Below are 19,913 nucleotides of genomic sequence, written 5' to 3' on the forward strand. Positions count from 1 at the left end.
TGCTCGGAACAGGGAATGCCCAAATACTATACGGTAAAATATACATAATTGCATTATAACCCATTGTTCTAAATATAACGTAGCAGTGCTACAAGTGTCAAATTATGTAAAATATGACTGAAGTATCTTTCTTTTATTGCATGAAAGAAACCAAACGCATCGAAATGTTACGTGCGTAAGTGTTCGCAATAGATTGAATGCACACAGTTCCGATGATAGGTTGATAAAATTTATTTTATCAAAATAAACACTTCACAGATCCGTAACTTTCCATAAAAATAGTCATACAACTCTTCACTGTATCACAAGGTACAATCAGTAGATGCACTTCAAGCTACTATATAAACGTTAAAGACAACGGAATACAAAGCACAGCTAAAGACCGAAGGTCTACTCGAAACTCACGCTGAGCTAACAGCTAACGACAGCAACAACTAAGAGCAGATGCTGTTTTCGGCCTTATATACCGGGTGACCCAAAAGTCCATTAGCATTTGAAAATGCAATAATTTACAGAATAATGTAATCATATAGGTAGAGAGGTAACAATAGAGTAATGCTTGAAATGACATGGAGTTTTATTGAAAGCAAAAAAAAAAAAAAAAAAAAAAAAAAAAAAAAAAAGGGACCGACATATGGCGCTGGGCAGCAAAATATCAGTGACGCCACATGAGAATCGCGTACGAAATGAATGTAGGAGAGAGGGAATCAGTCCCTTCCACGACTTCTCTATCCTCGCCTCCGGGTGTTGTTCACGGTGTGATGTGGATTTATCACATTAGTCGTGATCGGACCCTTTTTCTTCCAGGAAATGCGTGGTTCTGCTATTTATTCATTCAGTGTGACGGGTGCGAGACACGCTGATACGTTACAGAATCGCATCATCCCCAGTCTGGCTGATAAACACCTGTCGGAAGGTATGACTTTTAAGCAGGATGGCGCTCTACCTCATAGTGCTGCACGTGCGAAAGATCTCTTGCCCACATCGTTTGATAGGAATCACGTGTTGAGCCGCCACTTCCGTGATGCTTGGCCTCACAGATCTCCAGATCTTAATCCGTATGATTATTGGTTGGGAGGTTACCTGAAATCGCAAGTCTACCGCGATCGCCGACCGTATTAAAATGCTAAAAGGCAATCCCGAGGGCAGTTTCTCACCATTCCTACATATATGCTGTACAGTGATGTTCACAACATTGCCCCTCGACTACAGGAATTGTTCACGAATGACGGCCGATATGTTGAGCATTTATTATAAAAAATATAGACTTTGCTAAAAATTAGTTCTTATGCTAATTATTGCTTTTGTTATCATATGAAGCGCCATCTGTTGGCCTTTTTAAGCACTTTTTGTCCTTCAATAAAACCCCATGACATTTCAAGGATGTGTGCCAGTTTTTACCTTTCTACCTGCATTATTCAGTGAATTATTGAATTTTCAAATGTTAACGGACTTTTGGGTTACCCGGTGGTTTTCTCCTGGCCGCCCAGATACTTGTAGTACTTTCTGTTTCCTGAAATTATTGGAGAGTCGAATTATGGTTACAGCTAATACACTGATCAATTACATTTATTTAATGGCAATACTTATTACGGTGATACAGGGACAAGACCAAAATGTCGCCAAATAGTCGCCAAGTTTGGTGACTTTGGGCGATTTCTCGCCAAATTACCGAGATACCTATTTACACAATGTTAAGCAGACTTGTTCCTGTATTCTTACTTTTCCGGCATAGCTTCACTCTCTCTCTCGATTTTTCATGTTACAATACACAGAAAAATACAGCAATTTCACACGTAATTACACTAAAATTACCGTTCTATATATAAAATTCGTAACAATATCCAGTGACTGCATTATAACCCATTGTTATTCATATAACGTAGGAGTACTACAAGTGTCAAAATTTATAAAATATGACTGAATTACCTTTCTTTTACTGTAAGGAAGAAACCAAATGCATCGAAATATGTAAAATATGTGTTTGTTTTCCTTTCTATTGTTGCAAACAGACATCTAATTTAGAAACAAAAGTAAATCCCAAGATGAAAACAGCATTGAAAATTCAGCACCAGTTCTCTTTAATTCTGCAGCTTTGTCAACAAATATGACTGAGTAAATATAGTCGTGATGTTTCATATGCTCATTTAATGCACACAATATTTACAGAATGAATGATAACGTTTTTTTAGCGCGGGACAGAGGTGACTATCTTAGCAAATTAAAGGAAATCCACTTCTGTATTTATATGTATATATTTAAGAAAGACAGGAAATTCGGAAGATAATTTAAAGCTTCAATTGTCTTGCTTCGACAGCTACTTTTCAGCTGTTCATATTCTGTTAATTTACAGTTCGTCAAGCCAATGCCATTAATTTAACGATTTATGCCTGATGTTATTATTCCTCACCAGAATCACATTAAAATTTTACTATTTTGTTGCTTTTGGCGTATATTTTCCTATTACTTATTTTATAACAACTCTTTTCTGTCATCCAGGCTTGTAGAACCTACGTGTCAGGCTTTTTTGCAATGAAATTAATTTTTTATGAAATCTTCTGAACATACGCATCCGCAAAAACTTTTCAGCGGGGGAGAAGACTGAAGACAAATATTTAGATGAATAAATTTTTATTTATTTCTTTGATAAGTCGCCAATATATGTTATAAAATACAATGCATCAGTATAAAAATACATGTACACCTTGCAACAAAAAAATGAAACAGTTCTATATCTTCCATTCTACTGGACCGATTGTCGAAATTTAACTTGTCTTTCCATGTCTCGAAAGCGCGACTTAGGATACACATCAGGTTTTTATATAGCATTGTTCTAACATAGGTATTTTGACACAAAATCGGACTTTTTCTGAAATAACATATTTGTTTTTCCATTTTTAGATTCTACCACTCAATTTATGCCAAAATGCCAAAATTTTTAAAACTCTCACGAGAAGTTTTTAAAAGATTAGCTCGCAAAATTTCATTCCTCCATGTTAATTGAAGTTGGTATGTATTTATAAACATATCTTTTTTATTAAACTTATTTAATTCTTCTTTTGAAATTTAGGTTCATTCCAAATAAAATTCGTCCATTTATTATGATTTATTTTAAAATTTTGTATTTTAAAATAAATCATAATAGAAGCTCCTGTAATTTCTTGATTGCATGGTGTGCGTTTGCGGACTTTACGGCTAATGCCGTATCGTCCGCATAGCACCTAAGAAAGTAATTTCTGCCAATGTGAGCACTAGGGAAGTCATGAACATAAAATAAATACAGGACGGGCCCTAAAATGGACCCCTGTGGGACGCCTGCATTCATGGTGCGTAAACTGGAGATGTCCTTTCCAATAGCCACAGTGAATTTCCTATTAGTGCAATTTTACTTCTTTGCCTGTATTCCTTATATATCACTCTCTTACACTCTCATCATTGTGACGTACCATCGGTGTCATCTGGTTACTTCCTGAAATTTGCATATGATTCTTGAAGATGTGTGCAGTGATTTTACAGGTGATATATTTATTTTAGAGTTCGATTTCCGCGTGACTCCGAATTATCCTTAATTTATGGACATGAGTGTATATCCTAAGTCGCGCTTTCAAGACATGGAAAACGCTAGTTAAATTTCGAAAATCGGTCCAGTAGAGAACGGGAGACATAGAACCATCCCATGTTTTGTGCGACGTGTACATGTACTATACCTGTAAAATAAAAGTGTGTTTTGTTTTAAATCAAAATCAAAACGCTCAGTCCTGCGTGAGGTCATGTATCCCCCCAATCCATGATACTGGATTCTCGTTTTTATAATATGGTAACTTTACATTGGTGAGAAATGATTGACATTAATGGGCACTCCAAACAGTAGGAGACATGTTGATAGACAGGCGATGTAAGGTAATTTGAATTAAAGACATATGTAATATTAGCTAATGCTTAATTTTATGGAAGTTTTATTTTCTCAAATAAGTAGAATGTTTAGATTAAATGCCTCGAAAATCTTTACTTCGTGTTAATATTCGCAATGGATGTCATACATTATATCTTTGTAATAAAGCTCCTTTTTTACTACCTGCTCAGCGAAACCTTATAAAAGTAATACAACTATAAATGTATTTTCATTGGTTACTGACGAACATTAATCATAGCACATAAAATCTGTTTTACGATTAAGAATTGAACATTAAGTATAATAGCTTCAGTTTTCCCAGCAACTTCAAAATATTTTCGTTTTATTTAGGAAGTCAGTGGCATGAGACATAACAATAGTTCGATAATAGTTATACAGTGAATTAGATATTGATACTTTGGCAGTAAAAATACTTTTCTTTAAATTCCGAGAATTATTTATGATTCCGTTTATGGCAACAGAACTTCAGTTATTTTCAAAGTAATAAAAGTAATATTTTTCCGTCACATATATATATATATATATATATATTATTCCCATATTTTTCCTGTCTATCTTTGCAATCAAATTTGATGTCCTATAATACCGGGTATTTTATTAAGGTCAAAGGCGAAATCAGAGATGATCCTCAATACCTATTATGGCAACAATAACAGAATCATTTTATTTTGATTTAGAGGAAAAGTATATTTGTATATAATTTATTGCGTTGTTATACTTTATTGTTTACATGTATGTCTGAAATGTAAACATTATATATTTCCTGCAAATATCTCGTATTTTGTAAGCAATAATGAAAAGTCAAATTATGATTGGTTTCAGCTCATTTACCTGTAGCTCGAATTTCTTTCTGCATTACATCAAAGTTATGCCCTGGTGCAAAATCTTTGAATTTTTAAAGTTTTGTTCAGAACTCCCGTGCCGATAATAGAAAATGAAGCAAAAAAATCAAGGTGCGTTTTCTTACTTTTTGCTCTGAAGAGTAAACGATTTTGCTTTCGATACATTTGTAGGTTATAAGATTTTGTTTGAAAGGCATCATTAGATTTTGTTTGAGAGGCAGCATTAGATTAAAAGATTTTGCTTTCGACAATTAAATTTCATAAAACATTTTATTGTTTGGGGTAGAGTAGACTTTAAGGTACCCCTTGTATTACGGCGAAGTTGTTGTTTGATTTATTGCCAAGTTGTTGTTTGATTTATCGCCAAGTTGTTGTTTCATTTATGGCAGCCTGAGTAGTTGAATGTTATGGAAACCCTATTGTGACGTAATCGGGTGCATGATTCTGGGAAATTTTGAATCATGGGATGTTTTGTAAGCGTTTTTGTGGTGTGTGTTGGTTTGATTTTTCAGACGGTAGAATGGCCGAATGTAGTAAGATTAATTTGAAGTTTCTGTACGATTTGGAGCGACAGGGGAAAAGAGCTTTAATTGACTGGTGTGTAAATGAAGGTTTACTTAGTAGCCGTTATAAGTGCCCTGTATGTAGAAAGGATACGCGTCTAGTCGAACGTAAAAACCGTTTAGATGGATTTGAATGGGTTTGTAGGAAGAAAGGTTCAGATGATCACTATGTGAAGCGTTCAATTAGAGAGAGTACCTGGTTTGGAAAAAGGTCATTTGAGTATGATTGATATTTTGATTTTTACGTAGCTCTGGGTGTACGAAGCGAACTCGAAAATCATGGTAAGTGAATATTTGCTTTTGGTAGTGCTTAAATGTATAACATGTTTTTCCTTTTTTATGTTATTTTATTGTTTGGTTTAAAATGTATTTTATTGAGATTATGTATTTTTTGTTTGCCTATATTATAGAATTTGGTGCTCCTTTGACTTTTTAAGTGAAAGTACATCGATGTGTACATGGACAAAGTAAAGGAAATGCGCAATGCAAGTTTGTGCAATTCTGGGATTTTTTTTTTCAAGTGAAAATAGGTCGACGTGTACATGGATAAAGTTAAAAGAGTGCGCAATGCCATTTTTGTGCAATTCGGGGATTTTTTTAAGCGAAAATAGGTCGACGTGTACATGGATAAAGTCAAAGGAGTGCACAATGCCATTTTTGTGCAATTCGGGGATATTTTTTTAAGTGAAAAAAGTCGATGTGTACATGGATACCGAGTTTATGCAATTGTTTGTCTTGTTATTTTGGCTTTGTGTAGCGGCGATTTTTGGCGGAAGCCAAAATAACGAGTCAAAGAATTGCACAAAATCGGTATCCATGTATCGCCAAAAATCGCCAAGGGGTACGCTAAACTATATTTTTACCATTGTTTGTTACACGGTTTTATTTAGCTTCCTATCATTGTTTGGATAAAACTTCGAAATTTTCCTCCCGTTCTATCGATAACTTTTTAAAAAGATTTTGCATACATACGTGCAATGACACTATACTATTGCACAGTATATTTTAAAATTGTTATAAATGTTTTTTTTTATTATTAATGGTGATTATTTTCTTCACATTGGTTAAAAATCAAATTAATCATATCAAAATGTGATTTTTTCCCCACCGGAAAGATCGGAAAATAATCTTTTTGCAATCTTTTTCCTAATTGATCGAATTCTGAAGCTGAATAAAATTTTACTTACGTTTAACGTGTCTCAAAAGCGTATATATTAGATTTAAATATAGCATTGTTCTAACATAGTTATTCTGACATAAAGTTAAACTTTTTCTAAAATAACATATGATTCTTTTTTCCATAGTTTGATTCTACGCCTTAAATTTAAATTTTATAAAATCTGGCGAGAAACTTACCGAGGAATTTTTTAATTTGCCTTGGCGCACTTTTTCAGTTTGCGCCAAGAATAATTCACTTGGCTAAATTCTTAATTTATGATAACCCTTTCACTGTGTATGAGCGGAATAAAAAGTGCATCGTTCGTTCTTTCAAATAATTTTAACAAAGTGCGCAAATCATAGTTGGCGTTGTTGTCGCTTATAGCAAATATGCCAAATTTTAAAACCCGCCAGTATATAAATTCACGTATGTCTTTGGAAATTTAAAAAAAAAAATTCAAATTTTTTGTAGGTGTGCCTAGCAGTACGTCTGCTTAAAAATCACTGCAAAAATTTTATAGGTTATAATTTCAAAGTTTTTTAGAAAAATTTTTAAAAATTACTAAAAAATACAAATTAGAAAAAACAGATAATAACTGCAAATTTTATTTGTACTGAACCTAAATTTTGAACTGTGAAAGAACACATCCAATAAGTTTAATAAAATAGGAGATATTAATAAAAATATACGAAATTCAATTAACACTGAAGAGCTAAAATGTTGAGAGCTAATTTTTAAAAACTACTCTTTTAGATTTTACGAAACTTGGTGCTTTGGTATAATGTGAGTCGTAGAATCTAAATGTCGGAAAACAATAGGTGTAGCATTTCAGAAAAAGTCCGGTTTTTGTGTCAAAATATCTATGTAAGATCAATGCTTTATATAAATCTACGATATATCCTAAGTCGTTCTTTTGAAACATGGAAAACGTAATCTAAATTTTGTCAATCGGTCCAAGTAAAGCGGGAAATATAGAACTGACACTTTTTTTTTCTTTTTGTCCAAGGTGTACTAAATGGCTAAATCATTGATCCACATCGGTGCTGTGAAAAACAAAATTAGCTCATTGTTTCTAAACCATAAATACTTGGATATTTACAAATTCATTCATTTCTTACCAATGATTCCTTACGTGTTCGTCATAGAATAAAACTGCGATAGTAAGAAAAATATTTTTAACAACCCTAATAACGCAAATGCAAAGTGTCCTATCCATTTTTAAATAACTGCACATTTACCAAAATGGTACTATTCGATTTTTAGGGCCGTAAAAAATCGCCAAACTATTGTCGATGCCAGTGCTGCCAAAAACAATTGCGGCAACCCTAACGTAAGAAATAAAGTATAATAGTAAATAACAATCTAAGATTGATGTTTTAATTTAGATGAAATGTTAATTTCGTATAATACTTTTTTATGATTATAATTTATATAAAAATTGCTAAACATAACTGAATGGATGCCTGCATCGCTATTTCGCTACCGAGTTATCGCTAAAGCATAATTTCATCTCGTTGGTTGTTAAAACATAATTTTCTATAATGAATGATGCCTTTTCTATAAAAAAAATTCTTCGTAAAGTGAAGAATCGCCCACTTATTTGTTTGCCGCTTTTTACAAGGGTAAAGACAATTGGATTTTTGTCAATTTTCTTTTAAGTGAAAATAGGTTAATGTGTACATAGATAAAGTCAAGGGTGTGCGCAGTGCCATTTATGCGCAATTCTGAGATTTTTTTATTTTTTTAAGTGAAAATAGGTCGATGTGTACATGGATACCGAGTATGTGAAATTCTTAAAAACGCGTCAAGCAGTGGGTGATTCTGCACTGCTTCACGCGTTACCTCAAAATTCTATTGCAGACTTTACGTCACGGGCAATTCCCCAATTGATAAATCCATATGATATCAAAGAAAGATTTAAAAATCAGACTAGTATTTCAATGGCGTCTTAAGAAATATAGAACTATATAAACTCACATAAACTTACGCTGAAATCAGCACGTACGCTAGATTTGGCGCGCTGTTGAATGGGCGCGTTTGCTAGATTTGGCGCTTTTGCGCATACATTTTCGCTGCAATTTTTTTACAGTCCTCAAAACGGAATAGTACCAAAAAAATTATGTAAAATTAGTAATTTCGTAGTACGATCTTCACAATAATCACAAAGCCTACTTTTTCCTATCACAAAGCCCGTTTTACTTCAAATTTTCATTAATAGATAGTGCTGCAAATAAAAAAATTTAGACTGAAAAAATTGTGATTAAATAGCATTTATTTGCTTGCGTCGAGAGAACATTTTTCAGTATTGTCAATAACGTAGTGGTCTATGAGCTCTCAGGTATACTTCATCTTTTAAAGTATTATAATCTCGCTAATTTGAATTAAAATGATTACAAGTCAAAATAATTTTTTTTCCAGCTTTGGGAGATGTTTTTAGGTGAAAATCGCGCTTTGATACAACATTCAATGATTTTATAAATTTGAAAATATGTCTAAATTTATGAGTTATTTTGCATTAACAACAAAAGAAAAGGAGAATGGGCATTACTAAAAATATCTTCGCATGCTTTATGATTTAAAAACTATCAAATTAACGTGGTATTTTACAGTTATCAAGATAACAAAAAATTGTCTTTTTTTTTTCCTTTCCAGATCTACTATAAAGTAAATCTTGTTTTCAACAGGAATTGACAATGGATTTCGAAAATATTCTGAAAGAAGTTGGTAGTTTCGGTTCATTTCAGAAAATACTGCTAATGGGGATTCTTGTTCCAGCTCTCATCGTGAGTCCGTGGTTTTCAATGGACGCCATATTCTTGTCAAACACTCCAGACCATTGGTGCTATGTACCAGAGATGGAACATTCAAATTTGTCATTGCAATTTCAAAAGATGTTAATCCGTCCTTCTAGCGATAAGTCTTGTTCAAGATATGATGTCAATTATTCGCAGATTTTACAGTCTGGTAACTGGTCTGTGAATCCCGATTGGCCTACAACAGAATGTGATCACGGATGGCAGTTCGATAAGACTAATTATGATGCCACAGCCACCACCAAAGTAAGCCACATTTTATTCCTCTGAATTAAATAGCAGAAACATACTTGAAAAAACTTGCAAAGTATGAAGAACCAGAGTTATTACTTGTACAGTTAACGCATAACGAATTCTGTTTGATATCTATTGTAAAGTTGTTGTTACATACGGCTTTATTAGAAAAATCAATCCAAAGATATAAAACAGCTCATTGATAAATAATAAAAAAGAAAAAACATTTATAAAGTAAGAATAAATGAACATGAGAACAAAAGTAAAAACTTAAAACTTTAAACAACAAGGAAAGGAACATAAGAGATGTAGTCTTTACAAAGAGTTCATGAAAGCTCTGTCATTCCAATATAGTTTTATCTCCCCACGTTTCTGAGACTCTTTATCTAGTTTTGGGCATATAAAAAGATGCTCTGCATTCTTGATGCCCGAATTTCAAATATGGCATATACCAGATGGAAGGATGCCAATTTTATTAAGATGATGTGCCATGCAATCGTGACCTGTTTGCAGTCTGAAGTTTGCCACAGTCTCTTTACGTAGTTTTTGACAAAACCTTTTTCATGTGTCTTGAATGTTATCCCAGGATTTGCCTGTTGATTTTGCTGTCTGGTCATATTAAACAGCATCCATTAATTTCTCAAAAATATGCTTTTTAAGTGACTGTAGAGGAAGTGGTTTGCAGTCTTGTGGCGCAAGTGTTCCTCTCTTGGCTAGTGAGTCTGCCTTTTCGTTACCATTGATACCTACATATGAAGGGATCCATTGATCCATTTTGTTGCGTTTACAATGAAAGTCCAGGTTTGCCTTATTTCTGAGATAATCTGGGTAACTGTGCAATGATTTATAACTATTATTCTAAGTACTGTAAAGTTTACTATCATATTTTGTCTAAAATGCTTTTTTTTCTTTTGTAGGTCATTAATACTGTGACATTTGTAACGAAACATTTTTAAAGAAATTTTTACGGAATCAGCTAATAAAATTTGTCTTTCAACTGCCTTTGTAATCAAATAAAAATTTTAAATCAAACCTTCAATCACAGAATTTTTTTAATGAATTTTTTAATATTTGTTCCTCGTATTTACTTATAAAGCTACAAAGGCTGTTCGCACATTTTTAGGCAATTTTGCTTTGCTATAAAAAACGTCGTCTTCTTGGAATTTTTTTTAACTATTCTTTAAAAAAGTTATAAATTATCGTCTGCTACTTGACAGTTTTATTTGCATGCAAAATGCAAAATGCCGCTTTTAAGAAGCAGTGAATGGAAAGCTATGTTTGTGCTCTTTCCAAAGAAAATTATTCGTATCTAGTTATACAAAAACTCTGAGAAAGGCCATGGTTTTTCGATATCTATCTAAAGCTACGAAAGGCAACACAATCAAGAAGAAAGGAGAAAAAAGTCAGATTTTTTTTCCCAAATATATAATCTTTGTCCCAAATATATAATCAAGAAAAAAATAAATATTTCGAATATTGCAGAGGTGAGATCTTTAATGTTAAAAGAAAATCCGCCAATTCAGAGGACAGTTACAGAATCATTAAAGTGCTTAGTGTCAACTATACGCAAAGTGCTTAATGCTAATTTGAATCTTAAAAATGCGAAAAAACATTATCTGCATCGTTTTTCTCCACCACATATCGTCGAACGCAGAAAGCGCTGCAGAGTTCTTTGTAAAAAACACTTATTCGGACCCAAATGTAAAAATGTTGTCATAGGAGAAGAGTCTTGGGTGTATTTAAATGACTGCAATAAAAAGAGATCCATATATTATCATCAAAGAAGAGAAAAAAAGTCTTAAAACGTGGTTCAAAGAATGCAAAGGAAGTTTTTCAAAGGGACTCACGGTTGTTTTCTGGTTTTTCATTTAACGGCAAATTAAAAATTAAAGTGAGTGGAGAAAATGCTAAGATCAGCTCCACATATTATCATGAACATATATGATACCCATTTCTCAAATATGAAATATCTTCTCTTTAGCCACAGTGTCACCAATCAGTAAAAATGCATCAAGACAAAGCAAGCAGCCATACTTAAAAATCCACTGTTAATTTCCTCGAAAAGAAATGGAACAAGAAAGGGCATCAAGGCCATTACCCTTCTCTCATATCCCTACTAAATTTCCTGATGAATCACCTATGGATTTTCGCACTTTGAACTTTTGAAAAGGGGATTGCCCAAACGTCGTCCTATAGCGCTTCTTGGACTTTGGAAAGATGTTCTAGAGGAATGAGATAAAATACCTCTTCTGATACTACAAAAGACTTTATTGTCTCAGAAATTACGATGTAGAAAGACAGTGAATAAGTGTTATCAAACAGAACATTTAAATTTTATGTAAAATATTTCTGTAAAATACAAAGAAAATTGTCTAAAATATGTACGAACAGCCTCTTTATACCTTTATTTAGTTTTCACTCTTGACAGCAAAGTAGCTGATACCTTCTGAAGATCGGCTTCCTTATGTTGCCTAGGTTGTTTCCATCTGGGAGTCAGTCCAGGTCTTATAACAAATTTCTTATTTTTCTTTTTAGTGGAACATGGTGTGCAAAGACAGCCAATACAACAGCCTTATGCTAAGTTTGGTTTTTATCGGAGACTTAGTGGGAACACCTGTCTATGGATTTCTATCTGACAGGTATGTCAAATTAAATCAATAAAGCATTTTGTTGTTGCTAATTCTTAAGTCTAGCTTCTGCTAGACGAGATCCACGAGTCTATTTACCTCCAAAAAGTCATAGGAAACTTAACCAGGTCGTCACAGGACAAACCCAGACACCTAAGAATATGTTCCGGAGAAGTCTGCTCATTGTTACATTTCGGACAAATCGGGTGTGTTTCAATATATTAAGTCGTTTCCTATTCTTCATCACTAATGCCTCCACATGCTTGTTGCTAGTAAATTCAGAGTCTAGAGTAAAACCAAGATAATTAGGATGCTTCTCGAATTTGAGTGGCATATCAGCCATAAAAATGTTTGGTTGATAATTATACAACCTCTTATTAGTAGTAAAAAAACTGGCAATAGATTTAGTTGGATTAAAAGTCAGCTTATGATCTTTGAAAAAGCTCCACATGTCTGGTAGGGTAAAATTAATATTAGACTCAATTTTATCCACATCTGAGCCCGAGCTCCAGAGGGCAATATCATCAGCTTATATATCGATTTCACATCTTCCTTTATTACCTTTTCAACACTAGCCAAATACAGAGAGAAAAGAATAGGGCTCAACACTGATCCCTGAGGTATTCCCTAACTCACTTGAAAGCTATTTGACATGGTAGTATTGAGCTTCAATCTGAACAGCCTGTCTCTCAAAAAATCATATATCTAAGATAAAGAATTTTTCATTGCTTAACTCTGATTTCGTTTTTTTCCCAAAATGACACATAGCCTTCCACAGACAGAGATATTACTTGAACTTGACGGATTTTAATACTATTTAAAAAATTAATTTTACTTCAGGAGATCAACATTATTTCATTAGCTAACTTTACATAACTACTGAGTTTTTATGACCTTAAATTTTACATTATAGAATCTTTTACGAGCCCACCAGCGGCCGAGCGGTAAAGTCGCTGAACACTGGTAGTTCGGTCTGAGGTTCGAATCCCGCGAACGGGCTGGCTGCATGGGTGTTTTCGTGGTTTTCCCCATGTGTAACGTGTATACGAGCCGGTTTCCCTTAGAAAGTCCTCCATGAAGGCATCCCTCCCCCTTAGGCAGATAGCCTTAGTGTGCTTTGCCATAATTAAATACACCACCACCTTTTACATCTTTTTTCTTCCCCGATTTTTATCATTTTTGTTCCTAGATTAAAATTTCTTAAATTTTTAAGGTAATGAAAGAAATCAAAATCAACGCGAATTAAAAGCTTTTCTTTAAAAATGGTATCGATACATTACCTTTATTAGAATAAAGATGATAATATATATTAATTTAAATTTTTGTTCTTAGTACAAAAATTCAGAGCTTACGATCCCAATGATTGAAGCGTTGCAAACTTTCTTCTGCCAATATTCCTTACACCTCCTGAAAGAAGAAACGCATTTGGATAACAAATAAAAATTCCTCGTTTTATCATAGCAAGTAAACTCTGTAAGGTAAATGCTTAAGGCTTGAAAGGTATTTATGTTAATTAACACAGTTTGGCCATAATAAGCATTTCGAAACTAGGCAAAAAGATTCAATCGCAAGTAGCGGCCGCTAAAATAAGGAACAAAAGAATAAACAGGGGGAAGGAAATAAGCAAAATTTAAACTAAGCAGGGGTGATTAAGATACAATAACACGCCAAACAAGTATTAATTTAGAAGTTAAACAACAAAAACCAAAGTTATATTTTCAATATTTTATTCATGTCCTGTGAAAATTTGAAAATATTCGGATTTTTGTTGTTTAACTTCTAAATTAATAAGCAGGAGTACTGAAGAAAGGAGGGTACAGGCAACATCTTCTAAATAGTTTCTTCGAGACGGTGTTGCCTCATGCCTTACTCTTCGAGACGGTGTTGACAGTGCGGATGCATTTTATTTGTCAATCACTTCAGCACCTTCCTTAAAGTTGTGCAGAAATTACCGAATCTCTGCAAAACTTTAAGTAATTTTCTGTTCATTTGCCTAGGCAAATCTGTATACTATATTTTGATTCATTTTTAATCATCAGCAAACACACTTAAAAAGATATCTTTCTTTTTTACTCCTTACAAAAGACATTTTATCTCTTAACCACATATTTATGTCTCAATGTTCCTGTTTCGATATATTAAAACTAGGAAGCCCGGCGGTCATACGAAATGACCGCTGTTCTAGATATTATAAATTGTAATTAAAATGATTTGTGCAAAGGTGTCTGCCAATTCAAACTGAATTACCCAGGGCAGGCGGCGAGGACGCTCCTTTGTTTACTGCCCCACGGGTTTTCCCCTTCTACTTGCTTAATTGCTTAAAGTAGAGTGCAATGAAGGAAACACTGGCGGTACATTTTTAAGAGCCACCGCTAGCTCAATAAATAAAGGTGATTTAAATAATAAAATGTTAATTCACATCTCAAAGATCTCTTTGTACACAACATTTCTAATGTAGATCTTTCCATCATTTTTAAGCTCGCCTTGCAGAGGACCATCCATTATTTGTAATTTTACTTCCGTTCTTTCACGAACTCTTGAACAGGCAACATAAAGTTGACCGTGTCCAAATGCACGCTCAGGTTAAAAAATTCCAACACGCTTAAGCGTTTAGCCCTGAGACTTATGGATGGTCATAGCAAAGGCAAGTTTTACAGGAAATTTTCTACGTCACAATTGAAACGGCAACCCTGTGCCGTGGCAACTTCACCCCATTGGCTAGTACAGTTACGCAAGCAACCAATAAACTATAGTCGACAAACAGACACTTAAGCCGCATATATGGGGTGAAGTAACATCAGCTACCCTGAAACGGCTGGCTCCCGGGCTTAACGAAGCACACCGTTGGATTCCGCAGGTCCGTCGCACGCCATTTTGATGAATCGCGTCTTCGTGGTACTTTAATTAGCCGAGATATTAATTGAAAACTAATTTTCCCCTACGTTTTCGCTACATTTTCTACTTTCTTTCTTGGGTTTTCCCTATTAGAAGGATTTGGCTAGGTGCCAAATTCTTTTTTCTCGAATATCTAAGGAACGGTGCTGAGTTGAAATTCAAGACGCATATCCTCGGATTCCATAAAATTCTCCGAATCCATCGATACCGTTCTCATCTTCGTACGACTTTAATAGGGCGAGATATTAATTAAAAACTGCGGAAACATTAATTTGCACACTCATTTTTCCGAGTGGCAACAATAAACTATCGGCGACATACACTTCCGCTTATATATATATAAAGAATTAACTTGGTCTATAACGCTATGCAGTCCATGCGAAAATTATTCCCAAAGATGTATTACTGTAGAAGGGAATATGTAGCATTTCAAATTTATATCCACACAGGAAATTCTGTACCTTTTCGATAGTCAAGATAGCAGTCATAGTTAGTAACCAATTTTGAATTCAGATATCCGTAAATATCATAAAAATAATTGTTTAGGATGTATGCCACAAAAGAAGCATTTCCATTTTCAGTGTTATTCTTGGCTGTCGGATGACGTGTATTGCCCTTTATAAGTGAAAGCTTTACCTGCTGTTCAAAACCTATTCATCCTTTTAATTCCTTTCATGCAAAACTCATCATTTCTACTCAAAGCACAACCTATGATATCCATTCTCCGACTTCTTTATATTTTTTAAATATTTACAGCTGGCTTTCTGGATCATCCTTCCTTTAGTAATGAAGTTTTGTCAAAGATTATTATTTATCCTTTCCAGATGTGGCAGAAAACCTACTTTTTTCTTTGTGGCCTTCTTGGTCAGTGTCACGGAAGTCGGATCTGTACTCAGCCCGTACTTTTCATTGTTCTTAGTACTACGAGTTATCAACGGTACTGCTATGACGACCATATATGCGGGTATTTACATCATAAGTAAGTTGCATTAACTAGTTTCTGTCAACGAAAAAAATATTTTGCATTAAAAATCTTCCGGAAACGTTTTTCTTTAAAAATGTTTATGTATTAACAGTAAACTAAGCACCTGATAGGAATAGTGCAAAGTACATAACTATACATAATATCTCATTTAAAATGCAGCCCACTGTTTGGAATTGCATGTACGAGGTGAGAAACATGCGTACATAAATTGCAACAGTGAGTGGTACAGGAGGATGTCTTAGTGCTGGCTTCTACCCTTCCCCCACAGTCTTTTAATGTTTTTCAAAGTTTATTTTTGAGTATAAATGGGAGAGAAACATGCTATTTAAAATTTTGGATTAGGTACATCTAAGCTTACTTCCTTGCCTAATATTAAATCTATGGTTAGATATTTTTCTTAGCCTATTTCATTGCTCACCTTGTTCAATGATTAAGTTTTTACAAATCTAGCATTTTCTTTGATGTAAACTGGTAAGCATTTTTTACTTCCTTGTACGAAGTAAAAATGAAGTATTGTAATCGCTATAAGTTTCAGGCAGCATATTTCAACGAAAATATACCATTTTGACCTCTTTCCAATGCAATTTAACGATGTAGTTCCGTGATATCTGTACTTAAGAACAGAATAAAACACTCTTTTCCTGAAAAAATATTATAAAACTGCTTTAAAATTAATTCTGAAGAGAATTTTTCGTGGCGTCTGTACGAACGTATGTACATACCTACGTACGTACGTACGTATCTCGCATAACTCAAAAACGAGTAGCCTGAGAACGTTGAAATTTTGTATATAGGACTGCTATAATACGTAGATGTGCACCTCGTATTTTGGTTGCAATAAGCAGCACCAAACGTATATAAATATATTTATATATATATATCCACTCTTTTACTCGACTCAGTGATCTCAGTTTCTTGACTCTTATATGTTTGTAAATTGTACATTTTTTGCTTTAAAAATGATTGAATTATGTTGTTCTTATCTTCCGGTTAAGGTTTTTATGCCTTTAGTAAATCTATATGCGATATTTTTAGAATTATCAACAATTTTAAAATTGTTTAAGTGCCGCCAAGCCTAATAATGTTTTTGATGGCGGCCATTGCCCTTGTTTACATTTGAAACAGCAAGATAGCGGATTCGTTGCCAATCTAGAGAAACTTAGCTTCGCAAAAACAAAGATAACGCCTTCATTTATTATTTAAACCATACTTAATCCTTTCTGGAATTTTTTCGAGGAAATAAGCGTTTAAGATTTACTTCGTAATTTTTAATACAGATATTTTGAGTTTTTATGTATTTTTTTTGCCTTGTCGCAAAGTGAAAACTGAATTAATTGAGTGAGAAATACTCAATCGTCTGTGAAAACTGTTTCTTTTTTGTTTTTGTTTGCTTAATTTCTTTTATACATCGTTCTAGCTTTAGTATAGTATTTGAATAGAACATGTGGCAACGATTAGATAATTCTTTAAATGATATAAATTTTGTGCATTCTGAGTTATAATATGAACGAAATATAATACTGTTAAGTGAACCTAGCACCAGAGTGTCGCTATGGTAAACAAAGTGAATTTTAAAGAATGCATTTATTCTATTGTGGTTTATGCGGTGTTCGGCGAAGTAGGTTTAATTCAATCGAATAAGTTTAAATGAAATGCAAGAAAAAATACGTATAATTTAATATTCCGTACAAGGAAGTCATGTGGTGTAACACATCAGATTTTTTAAGAAAGAATTTAAGAAACTGTTTGATTGAAAGAAATTTAAGTCCTCACGAGTTGAAGCAATGACCAATTAAGCGATTACTGAGAATCTTAGTGGCAGAGTCATTAGGTTATTTTGAATCAGGAGACATGAAAAACGAGCAATTCCCTCGCCGGGACTCGAACCAGGACCTCTCGAATACACGCCGAGTGTGCTACCGTTACACCACGAAGGCATGCAGAAAGGAGGGAGAAAATACCTTATATACTCCCCCTTTTAAAGGGCGACTGGGGATTACGGGACCCAGTCGCCAAATCTTGGTGGTGAAGAATCGTCACCCACCATCTTTTGAGTTCGGGTGCCACTGTAGAGATATTAGATTCTTTTTTGATATTAGCCTCATGAAAAATTAGAAGTGACCTCCCCGGGACACGAACCTGGACCTCTCGAATACGCGCCGAGTGTACCACGAAGGCATGCAGAAAGGAATAGAGGAAGTAAAGCCTACACTGTTGAACGAGCTTAATGGAATATCCCGCTTCCTAAACCATATGAGCTAGATGCTGTAATAAAACACTTCGGTTAATGAACTAAGATATCCCTGTTGTTGAAATAATTTTCTTATCAAAGTAACAAAGAATTGTCGTAGGTTAATTAAACTATATAAATGATCATGCGAAGCGTTTACTTCCCTCTCTCAAACGTTTAACCCGTTTATTGGAAAAACTGTTACACTAGTATGGTTTATTACACTAACATTGCCGCAAGAAAATAATAGAAGAAGAATGACAAATGAGATGCTTCGCATGCTCCTCCGATGGAAGGGACAAGCAATTTGAATTCGTCTGTAAAACATATGAATCAGAATCACAACATTGAGCTTTCAGCCATTTTTCCCAGGTTTAGATTTACTTTATTGTACTCTTTGTTATATTCAAGCTTGTTTTGGTGAGAAATTTGCCTCGTAGATGCTACTGCAGAAAGAACAAGGGCAGGGAACTAATGCTGATTTTTTAAGTTTTGATAAAATAGTGTATTAATTCAGAAGTCAAACAACAAAAATCAGCGTTATATTTTCAAAATTTTTACAGGACTAGTTTTGATGGTGTTTCGGTTAAACCGAACTAGTTTCGAAAACTAGTTTCGATGGTTTTACCGAAACATCATCAAAACTAGTCCTGTGAAAATTTTGAAAATATAACGCTGATTTTTGTTGTTTGACTTCTGATTTAGTATTTATTCGGCGTGTTATTGTGTCTTAAAATAGTGTATGTTTTAAAGATGATTTTGTAATGAAATTATGTGTAGTTGCTTGTATTTGCACGGAATATACTTTCAGTTTTAGTTTATCACAAGAAGTTGAGGAGTAAAAATATCCATGTGAAAAACAAACGTCACTGAGAATGCAGATGAAAAAGGTGTAATAAGTAGGATTTGCTGAAACATTTAATACAATAATTCCCAATCAGTTTGAATCGTGGAGCCCTTTTATGAATCAATTTCTACTGCGGAATCCTTAGACCTACTCTATATCATACGAGTTAATGATGCTTAGAACTACTGTTAGAGGACTGGAGGGAAGAATGGATAAGAGATATAATAAGAGAACGTAAGGTAAAGAGGTATCTAAAGGATTATACAATGTCCGTGTAATGAAATTATATTTTATAAACAATTATTTATTGATAATAGCTCAATTTATTTACTTCAATTTATTCTCAAGTACAATTAGCGTATTTCATCGGGTATTTTGACCATTGCTTATCTCTCCCCCCTCCCCAACTTTTTATCGCCAAGTTTTAAACATATTTGCATAATTCTACCCTTCTTTAATACGCTCAGAGAGCCAGCTCACCTAATATTGAAAATGTATTCTCTGTAATGATAATTTTCGTCTTACTAGCAAAGACAATCTCTAGCAAACTACTTGCGAAGGTCACACTGAACCTTTGCCTTCCAACTGTTGAAACTTACGTCAACGTAATACAAGAACCGCCAATCAGAGCGAAGGAAACACGAACTGACATTCAGTCTACCAATTCGATGAATCAGCTGGAAATTCAACTTCTCTAATAATTTATAGATGATTTGAGGCCTAAGTTGTAGCCCAAGACAATATAAGAATGTTCGAGATGTAAAAAGGAAGATATCTTATTAGATATTATAATGTTAATATTACT

General features: G+C 33.9%; 1 protein-coding gene across 5 annotated transcripts in view; it reads left to right on the forward strand.

Moving 5' to 3' along the window:
- Positions 1-19,913, forward strand: part of LOC118192197 (carcinine transporter-like) — a 59,404-nt gene that overhangs the window by 17,941 nt on the left and 21,550 nt on the right. For 3 of the 5 annotated variants that reach the window (XM_035363105.2, XM_035363106.2, XM_035363107.2), the window contains exons 2-4: positions 9,130-9,536; positions 12,060-12,163; positions 15,871-16,025. In XM_035363105.2, the coding sequence (XP_035218996.2) occupies positions 9,171-9,536; positions 12,060-12,163; positions 15,871-16,025 (625 nt within the window). In that variant the 5' untranslated portion in view covers positions 9,130-9,170. The remainder of the gene's footprint in view (positions 1-9,129; positions 9,537-12,059; positions 12,164-15,870; positions 16,026-19,913) is intronic. The other 2 variants (XM_035363104.2, XM_035363103.2) reach the window with 1 other exon arrangement.

This window comes from Stegodyphus dumicola, chromosome 11 (assembly GCF_044657685.1).
Source record: "Stegodyphus dumicola isolate Sdum_Otavi_A_Nest chromosome 11, ASM4465768v1".
Taxonomy (NCBI): Eukaryota; Metazoa; Arthropoda; class Arachnida; order Araneae; family Eresidae; genus Stegodyphus; species Stegodyphus dumicola.